The sequence below is a fragment of the Peromyscus leucopus genome, chromosome 1 (genome assembly GCF_004664715.2).
Source record: "Peromyscus leucopus breed LL Stock chromosome 1, UCI_PerLeu_2.1, whole genome shotgun sequence".
Classification (NCBI taxonomy): domain Eukaryota; kingdom Metazoa; phylum Chordata; class Mammalia; order Rodentia; family Cricetidae; genus Peromyscus; species Peromyscus leucopus.
The window spans coordinates 118,469,195-118,491,002 of NC_051063.1; the positions used below are offsets into that span (position 1 = coordinate 118,469,195).

Sequence of the window (21,808 nt, forward strand, 5' to 3'; positions counted from 1 at the left end):
TATATGTATGTATGTATATATATATATATATATATATATATATATATATATATATATATATATAGAGAGAGAGAGAGAGAGAGAGAGAGAGATTAAGAGAATGGATGTGAAAACAGGATTTATTCTTCAGTTGCATAAAAGAAACACACCTCAACATCAAGGATATGTATTACCTCAGGGTAAAATGTTGGAAAAAGAAATTCTCAATGAATTAACCTGAGAAGCAATCTATACCTACCATATATACTTAAATCTCACCAGCATATGGCTCAGCAATTTTCAATGATGTGATCTGTCTACTTAATATAATTGGAATATTTTAAAAGCAAGAAGTGGATTATGTAGGCATAAATTCCATAGATCTTCACAAGTTTCTATGATACCAATCATTTTAATGTATCTACATGAAAATGTAAATTCATTAAAAAATTGGAATATTGTAGCTAATTCTCTACTGAATTTATTTAACTCCTCAGATCTCACATTCTCAAACAACACAATAAGACTTGTGTTACCATAGGAATGGGTCTAGAAAACAAGCATTAAGTACATGAACACGAATAGTGTGATTTAATATTATCATGTTTGAAGCTTAATTTCTAACAATCTCTTTATGCTATTTTCAGGATGACACTTAAACACCCCCTTGATTTTGTCTCTTTATTTTGCTTTTAAAGGAACAACAAAAAACCTCATATATTATCCAACATTTTTCTGCTAGTTAAAGTTGATTGTGACCTATTGGATGGTTGGAAAATAAAAGTTTATTCTCAAAAAAGGAGAATTTATTCCTAACTACTGAAGTATGAAACAGAGAAGATATTCATTTGTACTTACAAGAGCAATATGATATGATATTCATAACATATTCCTGGACCACTCCTGTACATTTCCAAAATAAACAGGTTAGATTAGGTGAGTTGGTTTTAATAATGTATTTTCCTTTTTCAACTTGATTTATCATCATTTAATTGTAAGAATCATATAAATAATTCAACTAAAAATAAATTGAAATGGTTATTCATGCTGCATTTGAAATGTCTGTGAGTGGTACAGGTTATGTCCTATACAATACTGTGCATGCTGTGGCCCATGCACTCTATGAGATGCTGCTACAAGAAGTAAATACATTGCCAAAGATATCTGGGAAAAGACTGGAATTTGACTCTTTGCAGGTAATATGTATTTCAATGAATTTCATGTAATATTACAGATACCATTTTTATAATTCATCCCTTGGGTTCTACTCAACTATTTTAGGAGCCTTTCTATCAACTATATCAATTTTTCTATGGTTTGACTATCATGTGAACCTCATTTTTTGGATAAAATCAAATCCAGCCAACAATAACATGAAGTCAGTGTCCCATAATCCAATGTAATAATTTTATATTTCTAACACATATGCATTTTATGTTTTTAATATTTGAAACAAAAATTTAGTGGTTTCCCATGAAAATTTTAACACTGACAGGAACCTGATTGGCTTTATAAGAAATTAAGATATTGGAGATCAATGACATTAATGGGTCCCAAATAACAAGTAACTTTGCTATATTTTTTAATCAGTTGAGACAAAAAATCTCCAACTGAATGAGAGGTGCCATAAAACAGGAAATAGGCTTGGATTGTCTCACTACTCTCCAGGAATATAACTCAGGTTTGCAAATTTGAGAGAATTCACTGCAGTGAGAAGCTGGTTCCTTCAAAATACAATGACATTTTTACCATTACATCGATTTTTTCTACTATCTGAGTCTTTGTAATTTGTAATTAAATCATGATTAGAAAGAGATTAATGAAAATTAGAGCAATCCAAACCATATTTTCTGTTAAAATGAGTAGGCATAATTGATATTAACATAAGAAACATTTCAGGTGGTTACTTTCTTGAAGAACATCTAATTTGTAAACAGTTGGAGACAAAGTGAACATGAACAAGAAAGAAAAACTGGATATGGAGTATGACATTCACTACACTATGATTTTTTGCCAATCTCAGACTTAATGAGAAAATAGTAAAGTTTTCTCCATAATTGCCTCATGGTATTCAATTTTATATGTCTGAAGTGATGACATAGACATTAAGCAGGTGTGTTGGACTTATTTTTTAAACTCTATATGCAACATAATTCTCCCAAATCTCAAGATTGACTTGTGCCTCCTCATGGGATAGAACATTTCCAAATACTCTGTATGCAACATAATTCTCCTGAATTTCAAGACTGACTTGAACATTCTCATGGGATAGAGGATACAGTCACTAATTCATGTCCAACACTTCAAGATTATCCTTTCTTTCAGGTCATATTTTGTTTCAGTTTATGTGTGTGTGTGTGTGTGTGTGTGTGTGTGTGTGTGTGTGTGTGTGTGTATCCATATATGACAAATGGATAGATGTTTGCTATATATGCGTATGTGTAGCTAGAGTTTTTCTCTCTGGGTCCTGTCAAGCCCTGGCTGTCCTGTAACCCACTTATAAAATAAACATACAGACACTTATATTATTTAAACTGCTCGGCCATTAGCTCAGGCCTACCATTGTCTAGCTCTTACTCTTATACTCAGCCTATTTCTGTTAATCTATATGTTGCCGTGTGTTCTGTGGCTTTACCTGCTGTCTTTACATGTTACTCCCTGGATGGCAGGCTGGTGTCACCTCCTCTCTGCCTTCCTCTTCTCTCAATTCTCCTCTCTGCTAGTCCCACCTATACTTCATGCCTGGTTACTGGCCAATCAGTGTTTTATTTATCAATCAATCATCCATAGCACTTCCCCTTTTTTTGAGATGTTCTGTATGTTAAAAGTATTGCTCTAATTGGTTAATAAATAAAGCACTGATTGGCCAGTAGTCAGGCAGGAAGTATAGGTGGGACAAGTAGAGAAGAGAATTCTGGGAAATGGAAGGCTGAGTCGAAGAGAGACACTGCTAGCCACTGCCATGAGATGTTAAGATACTGGTAAGGCATGAGCCATGTGACAACTTATAGATTAATAAAAATGGGTTAATTTAAGATAGAAGAGCTAGATAACAAGAAGCCTGCCACAGCCATACAGTTTGTAAGCAATATAAGTCTCTGTGTGTTTACTTGGTTGGGTCTGAGCACCTGTGGGACTGGCAGGTGAGAGAGATTTGTCCTGACTGCGGGAAGGCAGGAAAACTCTAGCTACACATATGTACATGTTTCATATTATATAAGTAATAAAACATCTACATTATCTAACCACAAAATAAAGTTAAATGTTATTTTTTAATTTAATACTGTGTATACAAGGATGTTTTTCAATGGTGCCATGTTCTATATTACTATAACTATTGCCAAGTAGGTAAAACCTTTTATTTCTACACCATTTGTTATTTTCTTCAGATTCTACCCTCAATATGCAATATGCCTTGCAGTCCAGGATTCAGAAAATCACATCAGCAGGGAAAGGCTATGTGCTGTTTTGATTGTACCTCCTGCCCAGTAAATAAAATTTCCAACTTGACATGTTTGTATATAACTTATCAAAAGAATCATTAGATGAATTACTGTCTGCCATGTTTACATAATTCTATGGTATCTTATGGGATTTGAAAAGATATATTTCTTCATGAAATTCAATGAGTCAACAATTCTCTCCCTTATATTGCACACCTTAGTGTCTTGAACTCTACTTTTACTTATTATTCTAGAAGAATTCCACTTAACAGTTAATTTTGGGAACTCTTTTACAGTACTAAATATCACTGTAGCATTATATTTAACCTGAAATTCAGCATTACATAGTTCAGTACATCTACTTTTTTTTTTCTCCTAAACCATGGGGTGTGTATCCTTATTTACATTTTCCTATGAGTTTTTGTGATAAGATGTAAAGGCTTGTGGATGTTGAATTTTGTTTTTGAAGGATACATTCAGTAGTGTGTCCTATGTAATACAATGCCATCACTGGGTAGATTTTATTTTCAGGTATACTCTACTCCATATATGATTTTGGAAGTGAGCATATGGCAATCTAAATTAAAACTTCATTTTAATGTTAGGCTACCTAGTAAAGAGGACCCTAAGAAAAATACAGGGATTATCCAATGACAGAGAAATGGATGAGATCTACATGAACAAACTGTGGATGGGGCTGGGGTAAAGGAGGACAAGGGGTGGGGAAATGTGAGCTTAGGGGAGCGGGGGGGGGGGTCCCAGCTGGATCAGGAACACTGTGGGAGAACAAGGAAAGAGATACCGTGATAAATGAAGACCCCGTGGGAATAGGAAGAAGCAGAGTGCTAGAGAGGTCCCCAGAAATCCACAAAGATAACTCCACAATAGACTATTGTCAATGGTCAAGAGAGTGCCTGAGCTGACCTACTTTGGTGATCAGATGGCCGAACACCCTAACTGTCATGTTACAACTCTCATCCAGTGACCAATGGAAGCAGATGCAGAGATCCACAGCCAAACCCCAGGTGGAGCTCCAGGAGTCCAACTGGAGAAAGAGAATAGGGATTATATGAGCAAGAGATATTGAGACCTTACTTCGAAGGTAACTGAACTGGCAGTGAACTGCTGGCTTCTGATATGCAATGGAACAATAGCTGAAACAGTTATTCTTGAAAGAGTAACTAAGCTGATGGAGTCTAACCTCACCATGATACACTGGCATTTAATAAACAAGATGAAGCCAGAAGAGGGCAACAGACCTCATTACAGATAATTGTGAGCCATCCTGTGGCTTCTGGGAAATGAACTCAAGACCTCTAGAAAAACAGTCAGTGATCTTAACCTCTGAGCTAGTGGGGACCCCGGCTGGGTCAAGAACAGAGAGGGAGAGCAAGGAAAAAGAGACCATGGGAATTGGAAGAAGTAAAGTGCTAGAGAGGTCCCCAGAAATCCATAAAGGTACCTCCACAATAGACTGCTGGCAATGGTTGAGAGAAAGCCCAAACTGACCTACTCTGGTGATAGGATGGCCAAACACCCTAACTGTCGTGCTAGAAATCTTAACCAATGACTGATAGAAGCAGATGCAGAGATCCACAGTCAGGCCCCAGGTGGAGTTACCGGAGTCCAATTGGCAAGAAAGAGGAGGGATTGGATGAGCGAGAATTGTTGAGACCAAGGTTGGAAAGAGTACAGGGACAAATAGCCAAACTAGCGGAAACACATGAACTGTGAACCAATAGCTGAGGATCCCCCATGGAACTGGACCAGGCACTCTGGATACGTGAGACAGTTGATGAGCTTGAACTGTTTAGGAGGCCCCCAGGCAGTGGGACTGGGACCTGCCCTTGGTGCATTAGCTGGCTTTTTGGAACCTAGGGCCTATGCTGAGAAACTTTGCTCAGCCTTGGTGCAGGGAGGACCTGCCTCAACTGAATCTACCAAGCTGGGCTGACTCTCCAGGGGACACCTTGTCTTGGAGGAGGTGGGAATGGGGGCTGAATTGGGGGAAAACTGGGGGGTGAGAGGTAGGAGGATAGGGGAATCCGTGCCTGATATGTAAAATTAAATTAATTATAAAATAAAAAATATTTATATAAAAAAAGAAATGTCCACAAAAATTTTTCATAAGTAGTTGGGGAAAGCTCCTTTGTGACAAGAGTTACATTGGTCCTTTTATATTATTGTTAGTGTATCACATAACTGAATGAAATAGTTGTTTTTGGAGTAATGATGCATATCTTAATAATAAACTTATATTTTTTATTTAATCTTCATACTAATATGCAAGTTGTTTTGTATAATTTAATATCATCCATGTGATGACATACATTAAGTTCCAATACATTATTCCATTGAAATAATGATCTTATTTTGTAGAGAACCAAGTGAATAATAGGAAAAGCAGTTGCATGGACAACTATGTAGCCAAAAATATTAATGAAAATTATGTTTTAAATATATTCATTTTGAGTAATTGAACACAATGATAATATATCACAATTATGAAATTTTGGTAATACTTAAGTGTAGACATAAAATCTTGAAAATAAAAAACACATAAAATAACTATAAAAATGTTAGAAAATAAAAGATTTTGCATATTAATGTTCAACAGTTCAGACAATATTGCATAAAGAAATGTGAGAGACATAATTTTTTGGAAAGGAACGAGCATTGGTGAATAGAAAGATTAAGTAAGTATTAAAATGATGGTATTCAATTTACGTTTGTTCTTTGTGTCCCTGCAATAGAACACAGTGGAAGATATCATGACATAAATTATACAATACGAGTAAAAGAAAGATTTTTCAGCTATCATTTATTATGTGCCATATATACATCCTTAAAAGATGGGAAAACATGACTTTTGTCCTCTTTTCTTAATAATTTTGTCTCTTGAAAGCACAGTGAAATAATATAGAAATTAGTAAGACTCCAAAATACTGTGCCTTCTTAAAGTTCACAAACTGAAATATAAATGTGTGGGAGATACTTTTAACATATAAAGACTTAGGTAGTAAATGATTCATGCAGCTTCTGCTTTCCTTGACATTCTTCATGCAGTCTTTTAAGCAATATATTTGGGTGGTGGTGTTTGTATACACAAGAAGTTACATTAGGACATTGAAATGCGGGACCACCCCTGTAGCTGATAGTCAGAGCAAACTGCTCAAGGAAGCAGCTGATGTTATGATCTTGTATTTCATAGACTAAGGAATGGTAAGAATAAAAATATGCTTCGGCATTTTATTGTGGAGAAATGAATGTCCTATCACAAGCTCTTAAATTTTGGTTAGCCACTAAATATCTTGAGAATTCAAGATAAATATAAATAACAGATTTTCATAATTATTTATAAGAAAAATATATCTGCAATTGCTAATAATTCTTAAACAATAACCAAATTTTAAGTCCCAGCTACCTTAAAAGATAATACATATTCATATAACATGTCCTGTGCATTACCAAGAAATATTACATCTGTGAAACTTTGCTTCCTGTGCCAGACATGAATAAGTGTGTGAAGTTTTCAAATCATTAGTCTGCCAACACTGGAGGAAGTCACTGCTTCAAAAGACTTGTGACATTTCCGGGTTATGATGGCCTTTTGGGAAGGTTTCTAGCCTGCTTGGCTCTGTGCTTTTCTATTCTCACAGCTGTAGTACCCAGTGTCCTTTTGAAGCTCAAGGACACTCCCACTGTCAAAGCCAATAATCTTCTCATTCCTGGGGATTTCCTTTCTTTTCTGCAGATTGACTGGTCCCACATGCTTTGTGAGAAATAAAGACATGAAAACCTAGGGTGGAGATAAAGAAATTTATTTTTTCCCATTTATACATATCATTATTATGTGAAGAATGAACTTCTCACTTTGAATCTAAATGAAAAGTTAGTACCTTTTATTTGTTTCTTTTGTATTGATTATCAATGTAAAATATACATAATAGAAACCACATGATCATCTCATTAGATGATGAAAAATACTCTACAAAATTCAACACTCCTTCATGATAAAGGTCTTGGAGACATCAGGGACACAAGGAACATACTTGTGTTAAAGATAATAAAAGATAATATACAGCAAGCCAACAGCCATCATGAAACTAAATGGAGAGAAACTCAAGGTCATTCCACTAAAATCAGGAATGAGACAAGGCTGTCTATTCTCTCTATATCTATTCAATATTGTACTCAAAGTTTTTGCTAGAACAATAGGATAACAAAAGGAGATCAAGGGGATACAAATTGGATAAGTAGAAGCCAAATTTTCCTATTTGCAAAAGATATGATAGTATACATAAGTGAACTCAAAATGTCTCCTACAGCTGATAAACACTTTCAGTAATGTGGCAGGATACAAGATTAACTCAAAAAAAAAAAATAAGTAGCCTTCCTATACAAAATGATAAACAGGCTGAGAAAGAAATCAGAGAAATATCACCATTTACAATAGCCTCAAATAACATAAAATATTTTGGGATAACTCTAACCAAACAAGTGAAAAACCTTTATGATAAGATCTTTAAGTCTGTGAAGAAAGAAACTGAAGAAGATATAAAAAATGGAAAGATCTCTCATTCTCTTGGATAAGAGTGAACAACATACAAAAAATGGCAATTCTACCTACCAAAAGCTATCTACAGATCCAATGCAATCCCCATCAAAATTCCAACATAATTCTGCACAGAAATTGAAAGAACAATACTCAACTTCATATGGAAAAATAAAAAACCTAAGATAACTAAAACAATTATCTACAATAAAGCAGTTTCTGGAGGCATCACCATCCCTAACTTCAAGCTCTACTACAGAGCTGTGGTACTAAAGCTGTACTATGTAGAAGTAACCATCTTATTAAATAAGAAACACACAGCCAATGTAAAGATAAAAGCCCAAGAGGTCAGAGCTAAGAGCCTTACACTTCCTGCTTCAGCGATCCTCTTCAGCCAAGAGAGACCTACTTCCTGTTTGTTTGTCTTTATATAGACTTTCGGTTCTTCCTTCTTATTGGTTGTAAAACCAACCACATGACCGTCTTGTCACTGCCTGTCTGTACAGACCTCCAGGTCTTCTATGGTTGGGATTGAGATTAAAGGTGTGTGTCTCCAATACTTGCTGTGTCCTTGACTACACAGAGATCTACCTAGCTCTGCCTACCAAGTGCTGGGAATAAAGGCTTGCACCATGAACACCCAGCTCCGCTATGGCTTACTATTAGCTTTGACCCTCAGGCAACTTTATTAACATACAAATAAAATCACATTTCAGTACAAATAAAATATCACCATAGTACTATAGAGCTGTGATAATAAAAATAGCTTGGTATTGCTATAAAAACTGACATGTGGACCAATAGAATTGAATTGAATACACTGACATTAGTCCACACACCTATAAACACCTAATTTTTGACAAAGAAGCCAAAAGTGTGTAAAGGGGGAAAAAGTATCTTCAACAAATGGTGTTGGCATAACTAGATATCAACACGTAGAAGAATGTAAATAGATCCATACCTCTCACTATGCACAATACTCAAGTCCAAATGGATCAAAATCCTCAACATAAATCCAGTTACATTGAACCTGATAGAAGAAAAAATGAATAGTAGCTGTGAATGCATTTGTAGATGTAATTCTGAATGGCCTTATTAAACAAGAAACACAGAGCCAAATGCAGAATTAAAAGCCCAGAGATTGAGCAGCAGCCAAGAGCTAAGACTGCCTTTTTACCCCTCGCTATTGCTATAGTCCTTCCTTTGAGAGAGAGAGACCTGCTTCCTGTGTGATTGTATTTTTATTGACTTTCTGTTCTGCCTTCTCCTTGGTTCATCACTGCCTGTCTATACAGACCTCCAGGACTCTATGGTTGGTACTGGGATTAAAGGTGTGTCCTTGAACACACAGAGACTCTGCCTGCCATGTGATGGGAATAAGGGTGTGTGTTACCATTGCCAGACTTCTGCTTAATGGCTATGACCTCTGAACTCCAGGCAACTTCATTTATTAACATAGAAATAAAATCACATTTCATCACAAATAAATTATCACCATATTTCCCCTTTCTATTTTAATAAAAAGGAAAAAATTATAACTAATATAAAAACTATATACAGTAAGTACAATAACTATATACAATACATGCAAGCAATAATATCTTAACAATGTCTAGACCATTCGAATTTGACAAATTCAGAGAAAATAATTCCATTATCTATCCTATTTTGGTAAGTCCAAAATGTACCTGATTCACTTTCTATCTTAACTTATATTACTAACAGAACTATCTTATAATGTCTTTGAAATTTATATACTTACACCTCTTTACTGAGTTTCTTTTCTGAAATTCTTAACAAGGAAACCTATAAATATCTAATCTTCAATGATAACTATAACTATCTAATCTTCAACTATAACTATCTAATCTTCAACTCCCTCAGAGACCTAAGAAGGAAATAATATTACCTAAAAAAATAAAAGTGAAAAGAGGAAGTGCACCTAAGCAGCTTCCAAAAAAATGTGAGTTGACAGAAACAACCAGCTGCCTGGACAGTCACCCGAGGTTTCTCCACAGCATTGGGGCATCATCTTCAGCCTATAGGCTTAGCATATCGACAGACCCATTTGTGAAGTATGATGCACACAAGGTCAACAGTTTGACCTCACACTTGGTGAGAGCAGTCCATGTACCAAAAACACCTAAATCCTACTAGAGTTCTGTCATGATTCAGGATTTTAAAGTCTGGAAATTGTTGATTTTTTTTTTAATTCAGCTGTCCTTTCCTCTTGGCTCATGTGTGTGTCTTCATCTTGGCCTCCCATTCTTCTCTGCATCCATCTAATAAATGCCAGCCTACCATTGAGAGGTTAGACCCTGTCAGCTTAGTTACTCTTTCAAGAATAACTGTTTCAGCTGTTGTTGCACTGCGCATCAGAAGCCAGCGGTCCACTGTCAGTTCAGCTGCCTTCAAAGAATGAGGCACTGTATCTTTTCTGGATTGCAAAGGCCACTTCAGGGATGGTGTTGTATTGTCCTGGCTTCAGAGGATGCCTGTTACTAAAGCCACAACCACAGTTGTCTTGGCAAGAATCAGTAGTCATTTGTTTCGTGTCCTGTCTCTCCATTTTGTCCCATTTGTCAGCAGTCATTTCTAGGATAGTTTGTTGTCCAGTGGCTAACTTTTGCCACAATGAAAGTTAACTCCATATACAGTTTCTTCAATGCCCATATCTTCTCTGAAGTAGATTGGTACTGCCATGAGCCGACATGTCTCATAGTCATAAAAAAAAGAAAAAAAAATCTAAGTTATTGAAACATTTTAAATGCCAAATTCTGTAGATCTCTGAAGGGTTTGAAGATGACCTGTCTATCTAAAATATGTCTGCTACATCTTGAAAACATACTTAATATGACTACAAGTTTGATTGTAATGTCTAACTACTAACTTTCATTTCTTTATATCCTAATAGTTGGTAATAATAATATTCAAGGATAAGCAAATTGCATTATATTGTTAAATGAACAGTATAAGTACAATAACTTGAAAAAAATTATTAATATATATATATGGCATTTTCTAACAATATAAATCTCAATGTATATAATTTGCATACATTATACAAAAAACCAATCCAATGTAAAGTATTTAAAACAAGTAATTGTTTTTTAAAAGTAGATTCAATAATGTAACTTTTTATCTATATTGTATTTATATCTTCTCTATATTTTTCTAGGTAGATTCAATAAACTACCCTCTACTCTATCATGCATTACCACAGGTGACCACTTCCTAAATATAATACCAGTAGCACAGACTCTAAGAGCAACAATTAATTAATGTGACCTCCTGTAACTGAGAAACTTCTGCAAGGTAAAGGGCAACGTAAATAAGACAAAATGACAGCCTGCAGAATAGGAAAAGATCTTCACCAACCCCACATCTAACAGACGGCTAATCTCCAAAATATGTAAAGAACTCAATAAACTAGACCTCAAAATATCAAATATTCCAATTTAAAAGGGGGTACAGATATAAACACAGCATTCTCAACAGAAGAATCTCAAATGTCCAAAGACATTTAAAGAATTTCTCAACATCCTTAACCATCAGGGTAATGCAAATCTGAGGTATACTGTGATACCATCTTACGTCTTTCAGAATGGCTAAGATACAAAACACTGATAACAGTTTATTTGGAAAGAATGTGGCGTAAGGAGAGCAGCCCTCTACTGCTGGTGGGAGTGCAAACTTGCACAGCCACTCTAGAAATCAGTATAGTGGTTTATCAGAAAATTGGGAATAAACCAACTCAAGATCCAGCCATACCACTATTGGGCATATATCCAAATGATGTTTAATCATACCACAAGGACACCATCTCAACTTTGTTCATAGCAGCATTATTCATAATAACCAGAACCTAGAAGCCACCTATATGCCCCTCAACTAAAGAATGGATAAAGAAAATCTGGTCCATTTACCCAATAAAGTATTCCTTAGTAGTAAAAACTATGACATTATGAAATTTGTAGGCAAATGGATGGAACTAGAAAAAATCATCATGGATGTGATAACTCAGACCCAGAAAGGTAAACACAGTATGTACTCACTCATAAGTGAATATTAGATGCAAAGCAAAGGATAACTAGGATACAATCCACAACCCCAAAGAACGTAGGTAAAAAGGAGGATTCTAAAAGGGACACACATGAAGGATCCCAGGAAGGGGAAATTCTTAAAATCTCCTGAGTAACTTGTGAGGGGGGAAAGAAGGGAAGAGACGGGGGAGGCAAACATGAGGAATGGAGATGGCCAAGTTTGGGATGGATGGAGAGGAAGAGTAATGAAAGAGATATCTTGATAGAGGGAGACATTTGGGGGAAGGGAAAAATCTGATTCTAGGGAAATTCACAGGAATCCATAAGGATGACCCCAGATAAGACCCCTAGAACAGTGGAAAGGGTGCCTGAAACAGCCTTTCCTCTGTAATTAGATTAGTGACTACCCTAAATGTCATTATTGAACCTACATCCAGTAACTGATGGAAGCAGATGCAGTTATACAACACCAAGCACTAAGCTGAGATCCTGAAGATCAGTTGAAGAGAGGAAGAAGGGATTATATGAGCAAGGAGAGTCAAAATCATGATGGAGAAAATTGCAGAGAGAACTGACCCAAGATAGTGGGAGATCACAGACTCTGGACTGACATCTGGGGAATGTGCATGGGACCAAACTAGGACCTCTGAAAGTTGGTGACAATTCTTTGGCTTGACGTCTTTGTGAGGCCCCTGGCAGAACTTATCCTAGGTGCATGAACTGGCTTGTAGGAGCCCATTCCCTATGGTGGGATATCTTGCCTAGCCTTGATACAGAGGGGAGGGGTTAGCCCTGCCTCAACTCGATATGACAGACTTTGGTGACTACCCAAGGTATGTCTTATTCCCTTTGAGGAGTGGATAGGAGATGGGATGGAGGTATGTGAAAGGGTCCATGAGAAGGGGAGGGAGGGGGAGCTGGGATTGGTATGTAAAATGAAAAAAAAATTAAGTAAGAAATGAATACATAATAGAGCTGGCTATACATAGAAAGATCATACTTCTCCATATCTTCTGTTTCTTTTGCCCTACCTTACTACCTATAACATAACCAAAACATATTTTGTTTTACTGTTAATTTTTCCTTCTTTCTGATGATTTAGGTAGAATCTTATTTACATTTTTAAAGTCATGTTTTTCAGGCTGGAAGCTGAATGGTTCACACTGTCTACCTTTCTCATTAGGGGAATTCCTTGATAGTAGCATTTCCCACTGCATGCTGTCAAGTGATATTCTTTTTTTTTTTTTTTTTTTTTTTTTTGGTTTTTCGAGACAGGGTTTCTCTGTGTAGCTTTGCGCCTTTCCTGGAACTCACTTGGTAGACCAGGCTGGCCTCGAACTCACAGAGATCCGCCTGCCTCTGCCTCCCGAGTGCTGGGATTAAAGGCGTGCGCCACCACCGCCCGGCTTCAAGTGATATTCTTAAGAAACAATTCAAAGCAATGCTGTGAGTTCATTTCCTAGAGTCTGAGTAAAATTTTCTTTCCCTAGTCTGCTGGTGTTCCTTCCATCATGGTGGAATGTCTAATTCCTGTGAAGAAAGGACTTTGGTATTTTTGCCCTGCTTCATGGGTACATTTCTTAAGAGCATATTGTGTGTTTCTTCGAAGGTTGTTCTTGTCATCCTTTCCATAACTGCTGTTCTGTATGACTCCTGCAGCTAAAATAAAGTAGAGAAAAACAAGGATATTAACTTTGGGGATTTTATGCTCTCCATTAAATTTTATTTCATTTGATCACATGCAAACTGCATTTATTTTTATTGACAATGCCAGTTCTTTTTTAAATACCTAAGTTATAAATATGTAACAACCATTTATAGAATTCCAGCACATATTTTTTACACCTGTTAGAAAAGTGTATGTCACTATGATTAGTGACTTCTTATTATACTTGACATGTGCTAAGATAAAAGTTGTGGCCTGTGGCACCTGCCATTTGATAGAGGACACTTAAACTCACAAATTTGGTCACATTTCTCACTATTGATTTCATATTTTCTCATCCTAATTTTCTGCTGCATAATTTCAATCTCTGGCACTTATTCCACATTTACTTTTCTTTTCCTGTTTTCCTTAACAAAAGTGTGTTCATATGTTGTGTGAATATGTGCAAAGCACACTCTAGATCTGTATGCTTGACCATAATTTATCTTTATTAGTGAGGTGTACCTGGTTTGGTATTTGGTTTGTAGAATTGTGGCCATGTCCATGGAGTATGCTAAGCAAATTGTAACAAATAATACTTAATATCTGGTAAGGAATACTGTTCAAGATGGGGCATTTACCCATTTTTGAGGAATACCATATTGAAGTATTATCATTTGAGACAAAAGTTGAATTTATTTATTAATGGCATATGGATGAATGAAAACTCATAACAGGAAAGGAAATTTGGGACTGTGGAGGAGATGAGCAAAAATTTTAAGGAAGAAATGAAAGTAATAAAAACCTGCAATGAAATTGCTCTGGATATAAAATGTATACACAGGGTTGATACAACATGACATCACCTATTGGTTAAACTAACAAAACAATTTCCTAGTGAAATGGAATGTGAAAGAGATGTCTCAGAATCCAAAATATCAGGCATATACAAGAAATATCAGATGGGAGATTCAGTAGAGTTTGGATGAGAAAAGTCACACTCAAGGTAGGCAAAGTTATGTTACATGCCCTTCAGGGATTAGAATTATGGAATTTGAAAATAAACTGTCTTTTTGGAAGTGGAGGTAAGGGCATTTGTGATTCCTCTTTTTACTAGCACTTAAATCTCACAAACTGACAGTTCACTATTCCTCAGTGGCCTCTCTTGTTAAGATTATTAAATACCTGTTTATGCAATAAATTGATTATAAAAGCATTAGTGCAACAGATATGCAAATGCTGCTATGTTGTACAGATCATTTCCTTAATTTTCCTACAAGTAAGTCCAGTCATTCAAAAATGAGATTATTGTATCTAATTCCCTGTGAAGTATATATTTATTATATAAAATATCATAGAAGCAAGTTTATAAAAGTGCAATATGTCTCTTTTATATGGTGTGCCTGCAGAGCATACAGGATGTGTGGTTGTTTTCTGTTAGTGACTGGATGCTTTTATCATGACTATCAACATAATATAGCAGTTGAAAATGAAAATAAAGCTGTAGAAATAAAATATTTGAGGAAAAATTACCTACACGTTCTTTTGTCCTATTGAATTGAGATATAATTTATTAGTGAAGGGAATAAAATACAACTCCTAAAACCCTGCTATAACAGATGTGATATATTCAAACTAAATATATATTCATCATTTCAAACCAACATGTTTTGAGAAATTTTTTGATGTTATGAATTCTAAGTATTTACTAATAATATTTTATGATATTTTATATTAGTCCCAGAGAACCCTATTTCTTACACACTTAATTTTTAAACATTTTCACCATTTTTGTACATAAAAAATTTCTAACTTTTAGTATTCAGAATTATCTAAGTCATGTTTAGAATAATTGTATTTATTCATTGTGTTCAAGAGTCTAAAACTATATGAATCATTCTTTAACATTTTATCTATTTTATATCTTTCATTTTCAAGACTGTGTCACCCTTTGGTAAATGTCACTTTTATTTTTTAAAACCATTTCTTTATATAACTGTCTATCCTCCTTTTCCTCTCTCTTCTAAGCCTACATACATTTTTACACACACTGTAAACCTTTAGGAGGTTTATTCCATCTGAATATGCCTTATTGTGAATCTAATCCTTTCTGACTAGGTTTTTTTTTTTTTTAAACTAAGCCAGGTCTCCATCTTTTATTTATTTATTTATTTATTTATTTATTTATTTATTTATTTGAAAAAAAGCTTTTATTGCTCAAACACAAAATAGGACTAAGTATAAAAACAGTAAATAACAAGAAATAGACAGTAGTCAACTCATACCTTAGAATCACTTTAAACTTTCATAACTATAACTTGCCAATGAAATGGCACAGATTAATTTAATGGATTAAGAAACAAAGTCCATCTTTCTGTTTTCTATGTGAAGTTCATCTTGACTGCAATATGAGAACCACCTTAAAGTAAGGGATGGAATAATGTATTCCAAGCAAATGGTACCAGGTGGCAAGTGGGTGCTGCTATCCTAATATATGACAAAATAAACTTCAAACTAAAACAAGTCAGAAGAGATAAAGAAGGGTACTTTATTCTAATCAAGGGAACAATTAAACATAAACATAAAGACATTGCAATAGTAAACATGTATGTACCAAATCCTGACACTTCCAATTCCATAAAATAAATACTAGTGGACTTCAAGACATTGATTAACTTCAGCTCAATAACATTAGGTGATCTCAGTACCCCACTTTATACAACATACAGGTATAGTGGGTTCACCAATATACAGGTTATCTGAACAAAAAACAACAGCGAAACACCATAATTAAATCATATAATACATCAAAATCACCAAGCAGATATCTATGGGATTTCCCACCCATATACCAAAGAATACCAGATACTTTCTTTTTTTTTCATTTTTCTTTATTAAGAAATTTTCTACTCACTCCACATATTATCCACAGATCCCCCTCCTCCCTCCTCCCACCTCCCAGCCCTCTTTCCCAAGCCATCCGCATCCCCATATCCCCCAAATCGAAGTCTCCCATGGGGAGTCAGCAGAGCCCAGCACACTGAGCCTAGGCAGGTCCAAGCCCCTTCCCACTGCACCAAGGCTGTGCAAGGTGTGACACCACAGGCACCGAATTCCAAAAGCCTGCCCATAGACCAGATACAGATCCTGATCCCCCTGCCTAGGTGCCCCACAAAGAGTTCAAGCCAAACAACCGTCTTCCGTATCCAGAGGGCCTAGTCCAGTCACATTGGGACTCCACAGTCACCAGTCCCCAGTTCATGGGCTTCCACTAGTGTGGTTGGTCATCTCTGGACATCCTCCCATCATGAACTCAATGTTCCTTGCCTGCAGTATCTCTCCTCCCTCTCATCAATTGGATTCCCGGAGCTCAGCCTGGTGACTGGCTGTGGATCTCTGTATCTGCCTCCATCAGTCACTGGACAAAGGCTCTATGATGACAGGTAGGTTATTTGCTAGGCTGGTCACCAGAGTATACCAGACTAGGCACCCTCTGGACCACTGCCAGTAGACCAAGGTGGGGTCAACCTTGTGGATTCCTGAGAGCCTCCCCATGCTCCATCCAGCAGCAGCTTGTAGCCCAGAATTTTTTTTTTTAGTAGCAAAACTAAATCCATCATGCAGTGTGCTGTGCAGCTTGGAGACGCCTTTGTGTACCATGGTGGGAAGTCACCAAGATGCAGGTTGAGCCCACATGCCACAAACTGCCATACTGTAGCTCAGGCTGAGGTTGGCCTGAAAGACACACTAGGAAGCTGTTTTTAGCTATGTTTTGGAAACTTTTTAAAAGTTCTCTCAAGTTTTAGGTGGATAGTTTAGCCAACATGCTAGGCAGCCAAATTCAGTCAAAAGGTTTCTCCTGTCCCTCAGACCCAACCCACCCACCCACCCCACAGTCCTGTGGACTGCTTATAAAATAATCACTCAGAAACTTATATTAATTATAACTACTGAAACAACTTATTAAAATATGAAAAGCACAAAATTATAGGGCACATATACTGTACAGTCAATTGGATACTAGCTGCATGTTTTGTAGTGACCTTGAATATGTAATGAGGCTATGAAGCAATAAAATGCATATTAAAAGAAGCAAAACATGAAACACTCATATTAAAAACAGGAAAATTATACAGCTTATTGTTAAATATGATTTTCATAATGAATAAGAATGTGTATCAAATGATTTGTATGGACTTTAAAAGTTAAGATATTAAAAAGGAACACATCTTCATAATCATAACAAAGCAACAGGAATTTAGATCTTAGGTGAGGCTGATCAGTTGAGTAAAAAAAAAAATGCAATGTGTCAGTAGCAATCTAAGGGCTCAAGTTAAAAGAAGAGCCCTTACACCTCATAAGAAACAGTCATTGTTAAATTCAATTTTCATATCAACAAAAATTATACAACATCAAATGAAATAGGAGATGACAGAGGTGCATAAAGTGGAAAAGTGTAAGAATAATTATGCTATTTGCATAGCCTATGAATTAAAAAGCTTCTAAGAGTGGGTAACACAGACAGATATATTTGGCTACTCATTCCTTATATTTATAGCTAAGTCATGGCTTTGTTGATGACTGCTTTTGTGTAAAAATACTTCACAATCTAGGCAGCAGAAAAGCCTGATGTTTTACATACATGTTAATCATTAGAATGTCAAAACAAGGAATGTGCTGTGGGATGGTCTGTATGTCAGATTACTCTGATTGGTCAATAAATAAAACACTGATTAGCCAGTGGCTAGGCAGGAAGTATAGGCGGGACTAACAGGAGAAAAGAAAGAACAGGAAGGCAGAAGTAGTCACTGCCAGCCACTGCCATGACAAGCAGCATGTGAAGATGCCGGTAAGCCGTGAGCCATGTGGCAAGGTATAGATATATGGAAATGGATTAATTTAAGCTATAAGGACAGTTAGCAAGAAGCCTGCCATGGCCATACAGTTTGTAACCAATGTAAGTCTCTGTGTTTACTTGGTTTGGTCTGGCAGGTGAAAAAGATTTGCCCTGACTGTGGGCAAGGCAGGAAAACTCTAGTTATAAAGGAATGAGTACATACAATGTGTTCTAAGAAATGCTTCTTGAAAGTTCAAAATCATGGTATCCCACCTGAGTGGGTGCCTCACAAAATCTTTTTTAAATCCTTACATAATTCTACAGACCTCTGACTCTAATACAGCACAGCAAAAGTACTTCTGTCACCAAAGGATGGATCAAAAATAATCATTGACTATGTAAACATTATTGGAATGATTTACTATTAGCATGTTTGGAGCCAAATCACTAAATGACCTATTTGCCGTGTTTTCAGATTAACATCTAAGAGCATCTATTTCATTTTGTCTCTAGAAAGTCAACAGGAAGCCTCATATTATACTCAACATTTCTTTGATAGTTAAAGTTGTGAATAAGTATATAATAAACAGCTTATATTGGTGAAATCATTAAGGCCACTCCATGTAGTTAAAGGGAGATTTATTTAGTGGGTAACTTACAAATGAAGGGATAGGTAGGTGGCAGGTTCTGGAAAAGACGAGCACAGTCTTGCAGTGTTCTCTGAAGAACTCTCCTTGGTCCACCTCTAGCATCCGGGCTCCCAGCAGCAAGAGTGCACAGCATGTCCAATCTCAGGTCTTCAGGGCCCCCCCTTAGCCCCTCCTTCTAGGGGTGATAGTTAAAGAAGCCTCAATGGGGGTTGGAACTTCCAGACCAATGCTGGAATGGCTACCCACTACAAGCTTATCCACAAAAATAGGTGAATTTCTCCCTAACTACTACTGTATAAATCAAAGAAAATATTTAATCATGCTTACAAAACAAATTTGGTGATCATCTGCTATATGTACAGGACCACTCTTGAACATCTCTAAGAGATAAAAGGTAAGGTTAGGTAGTTGATTTTAACAAAAGATTGGTTGCTTTCACTCTGGTTTTCTGATAACCAAGGCAGAACAAAAGGAAGAAAATGGGTCTATGTAGATGTATCCAATTGTCTTTTTAAAATAAAAAACACAGAGCCAATGTAAAAGAGAGAAAGCCGAGAGGTCAGAGCTCAGAGATAAAATCTTACCTCCTGCAGTGCTCCTAACTTCCCCGAGAGAGAGCTATTTCCTGTTTGTCTGTGTTTAAATAGTCTTTCTGTTCTGCCTTCTCATTGGTTCTAAACCCAACCACATGACTGCCTCATCACTGCCTGTAAGTACCGCCCTCCAGGTCTTAAAGGCATATGTCTCCAATACTGGCTGTATCCCTGAACACACAGAAATCTACCTAGCTCTTCTAACCATCACGCTCTTGCTATGGCTCTAATAGCTCTGACCCCAGGGCAACTTTATTTATTAACATAAAATTAAAATTACATTTCAGTACAAATAAAATATCACCATATTTCCCCTTTTCTATTTTAATAAAAAGAAAAAAAGGCAAAAGGTTATAACTAACAAAAGAAAAAACTATATACAAAAGTACAATAACTATATACAATATATACAAGTAACAAATACCTAAACGATGTCTAGTCCATTTGTATTTGACAAATCAGAGAAAATAATTCCCTTATCTATCCTATTTTAGTAAGTCCAAAATGTATCTAATTCACTTTCTATCCTAATTAATCTTCAACTATAACTAACTAATCTTCAACTCCCTCAGAGACCCAAGAAGGAAATAATATTAGCTAACAAAAATAAAAACAGGAAGTGCACAAAAGCAACTTCCAAAAATTTTGTGAGTCGACAGAAACAGCCAGCTGCCTGGACAGTCACCTGAGGTTTCTCTGCAGTGTTGGGGCATCATCTTCAGCCTATAGGCTTATCGTATCTGACAGACTCATTTGTGAAGTAGGTTGTACACAAGGTCAACAGTTCAACCTCACATTGGGTGAGAGCAGTCCATGTACCAGAAACACCTGAATTCCACTAGTGTCATGTCATGATTCAGGATTTTAAATTCTGAAAATTGTTGATGATTTTTGAATTCAGCTGTCCATTCTTCTCAGCTGTGTATATATGGCTTCATCTCAGCATCCTCTTCTTCTCCACATCCCTCTATTAAATGCCAGTCTACTATTGAGAGGCGTGAGCTTTCAGTTGCTGTTCCATTGCACAACAGAAGCCATCGGCCCACTGCCTGTTCAGCTGTCTTCGAAGAAAAGGACACTGTACCTTTTCCAGATTGTGAAGGCCACTTCAGGGATGGTGCCATATTGTCCTGGCCTCAGAAGATGCCTTCTGATAAAGTCATAACCACACTTGTTTTGGCAGGAATTGGTAGTCCTTTGTTTCGTGTTCTGTCTGTCCATTTTTTCCTGTTGATTCAAGGATACTTTGTTGTCCAGTGGCTAACTTTTGCCACAATGAAAATTAACTCCATATGCAGTTTCTTCAATGCCCATATTTTCTCTGAAGTAGATTGGTACTGCCAGGAGCCGACATGTCTCAAAAAAGAAAAATTTCTAAGTTATTAAAACATTTTAAATGCCATATTCGGTAGATCTCTGAAGGGTTTGAAGATGACCTGTCTAAAACATATCTGCTCAATTTTTAAAACGTTTCTAATATGACTACAATTTCTATTGTAATGTCTATAACTACTAACTTTCATTTCTTTATATCCTAATAGTTGGTAATAATGTAAAGTATTTAAAACTAGTAATTATCTTTTTTTTCTTTTCTTTCTTTCTTTCTTTCTTTCTTTTTTAAACAAGAACCTTAAATCTAATTTCCTTTGTTTAGCCTTTTTCCTAACCCTTGACAACAACTTGTAACCTACCCCCCTAAATAATGAAAATTATCCCAGACCCAAAAACCCGTTAAAAAGAACCAAAAAAACTACCCGCCCCACCACCTCTTTGGGAATGTGGGCGTCGTATTCTTAAAATTGTTTCCTGCTGGGTATGGGCGAAGTTATCTTTATCCTGAAAGAAAAATTTTAGGTTAATTGTCAAATTCTAGGAAAGGTAACTATATCCTTCATTATTATCTAGTCTGTGTATAAAGCCAAAGTTCAGGGTTTATCTCAAGTCCTTATTCAAGTAGTCTTTGAGACTGGATCATCTCAGCTAGTCATCTCAAAATTGCTCTGAGCACCTTGTAGTTCAAAGCTGATCTGTAGATGATGTTTGTCAGTTCAGTGATATTATTA

General features: G+C 36.2%; 1 protein-coding gene across 1 annotated transcript in view; it reads left to right on the forward strand.

Annotated features, from left to right (window-relative positions):
- The first annotated feature begins 1,013 nt into the window (after positions 1-1,013).
- Positions 1,014-21,808, forward strand: part of LOC114686435 (vomeronasal type-2 receptor 116-like) — a 43,188-nt gene continuing 22,393 nt past the window's right edge. Inside the window, exon 1 of the mRNA XM_037207781.1 lies at positions 1,014-1,175. Within this exon, the coding sequence (XP_037063676.1) occupies positions 1,014-1,175 (162 nt within the window). The remainder of the gene's footprint in view (positions 1,176-21,808) is intronic.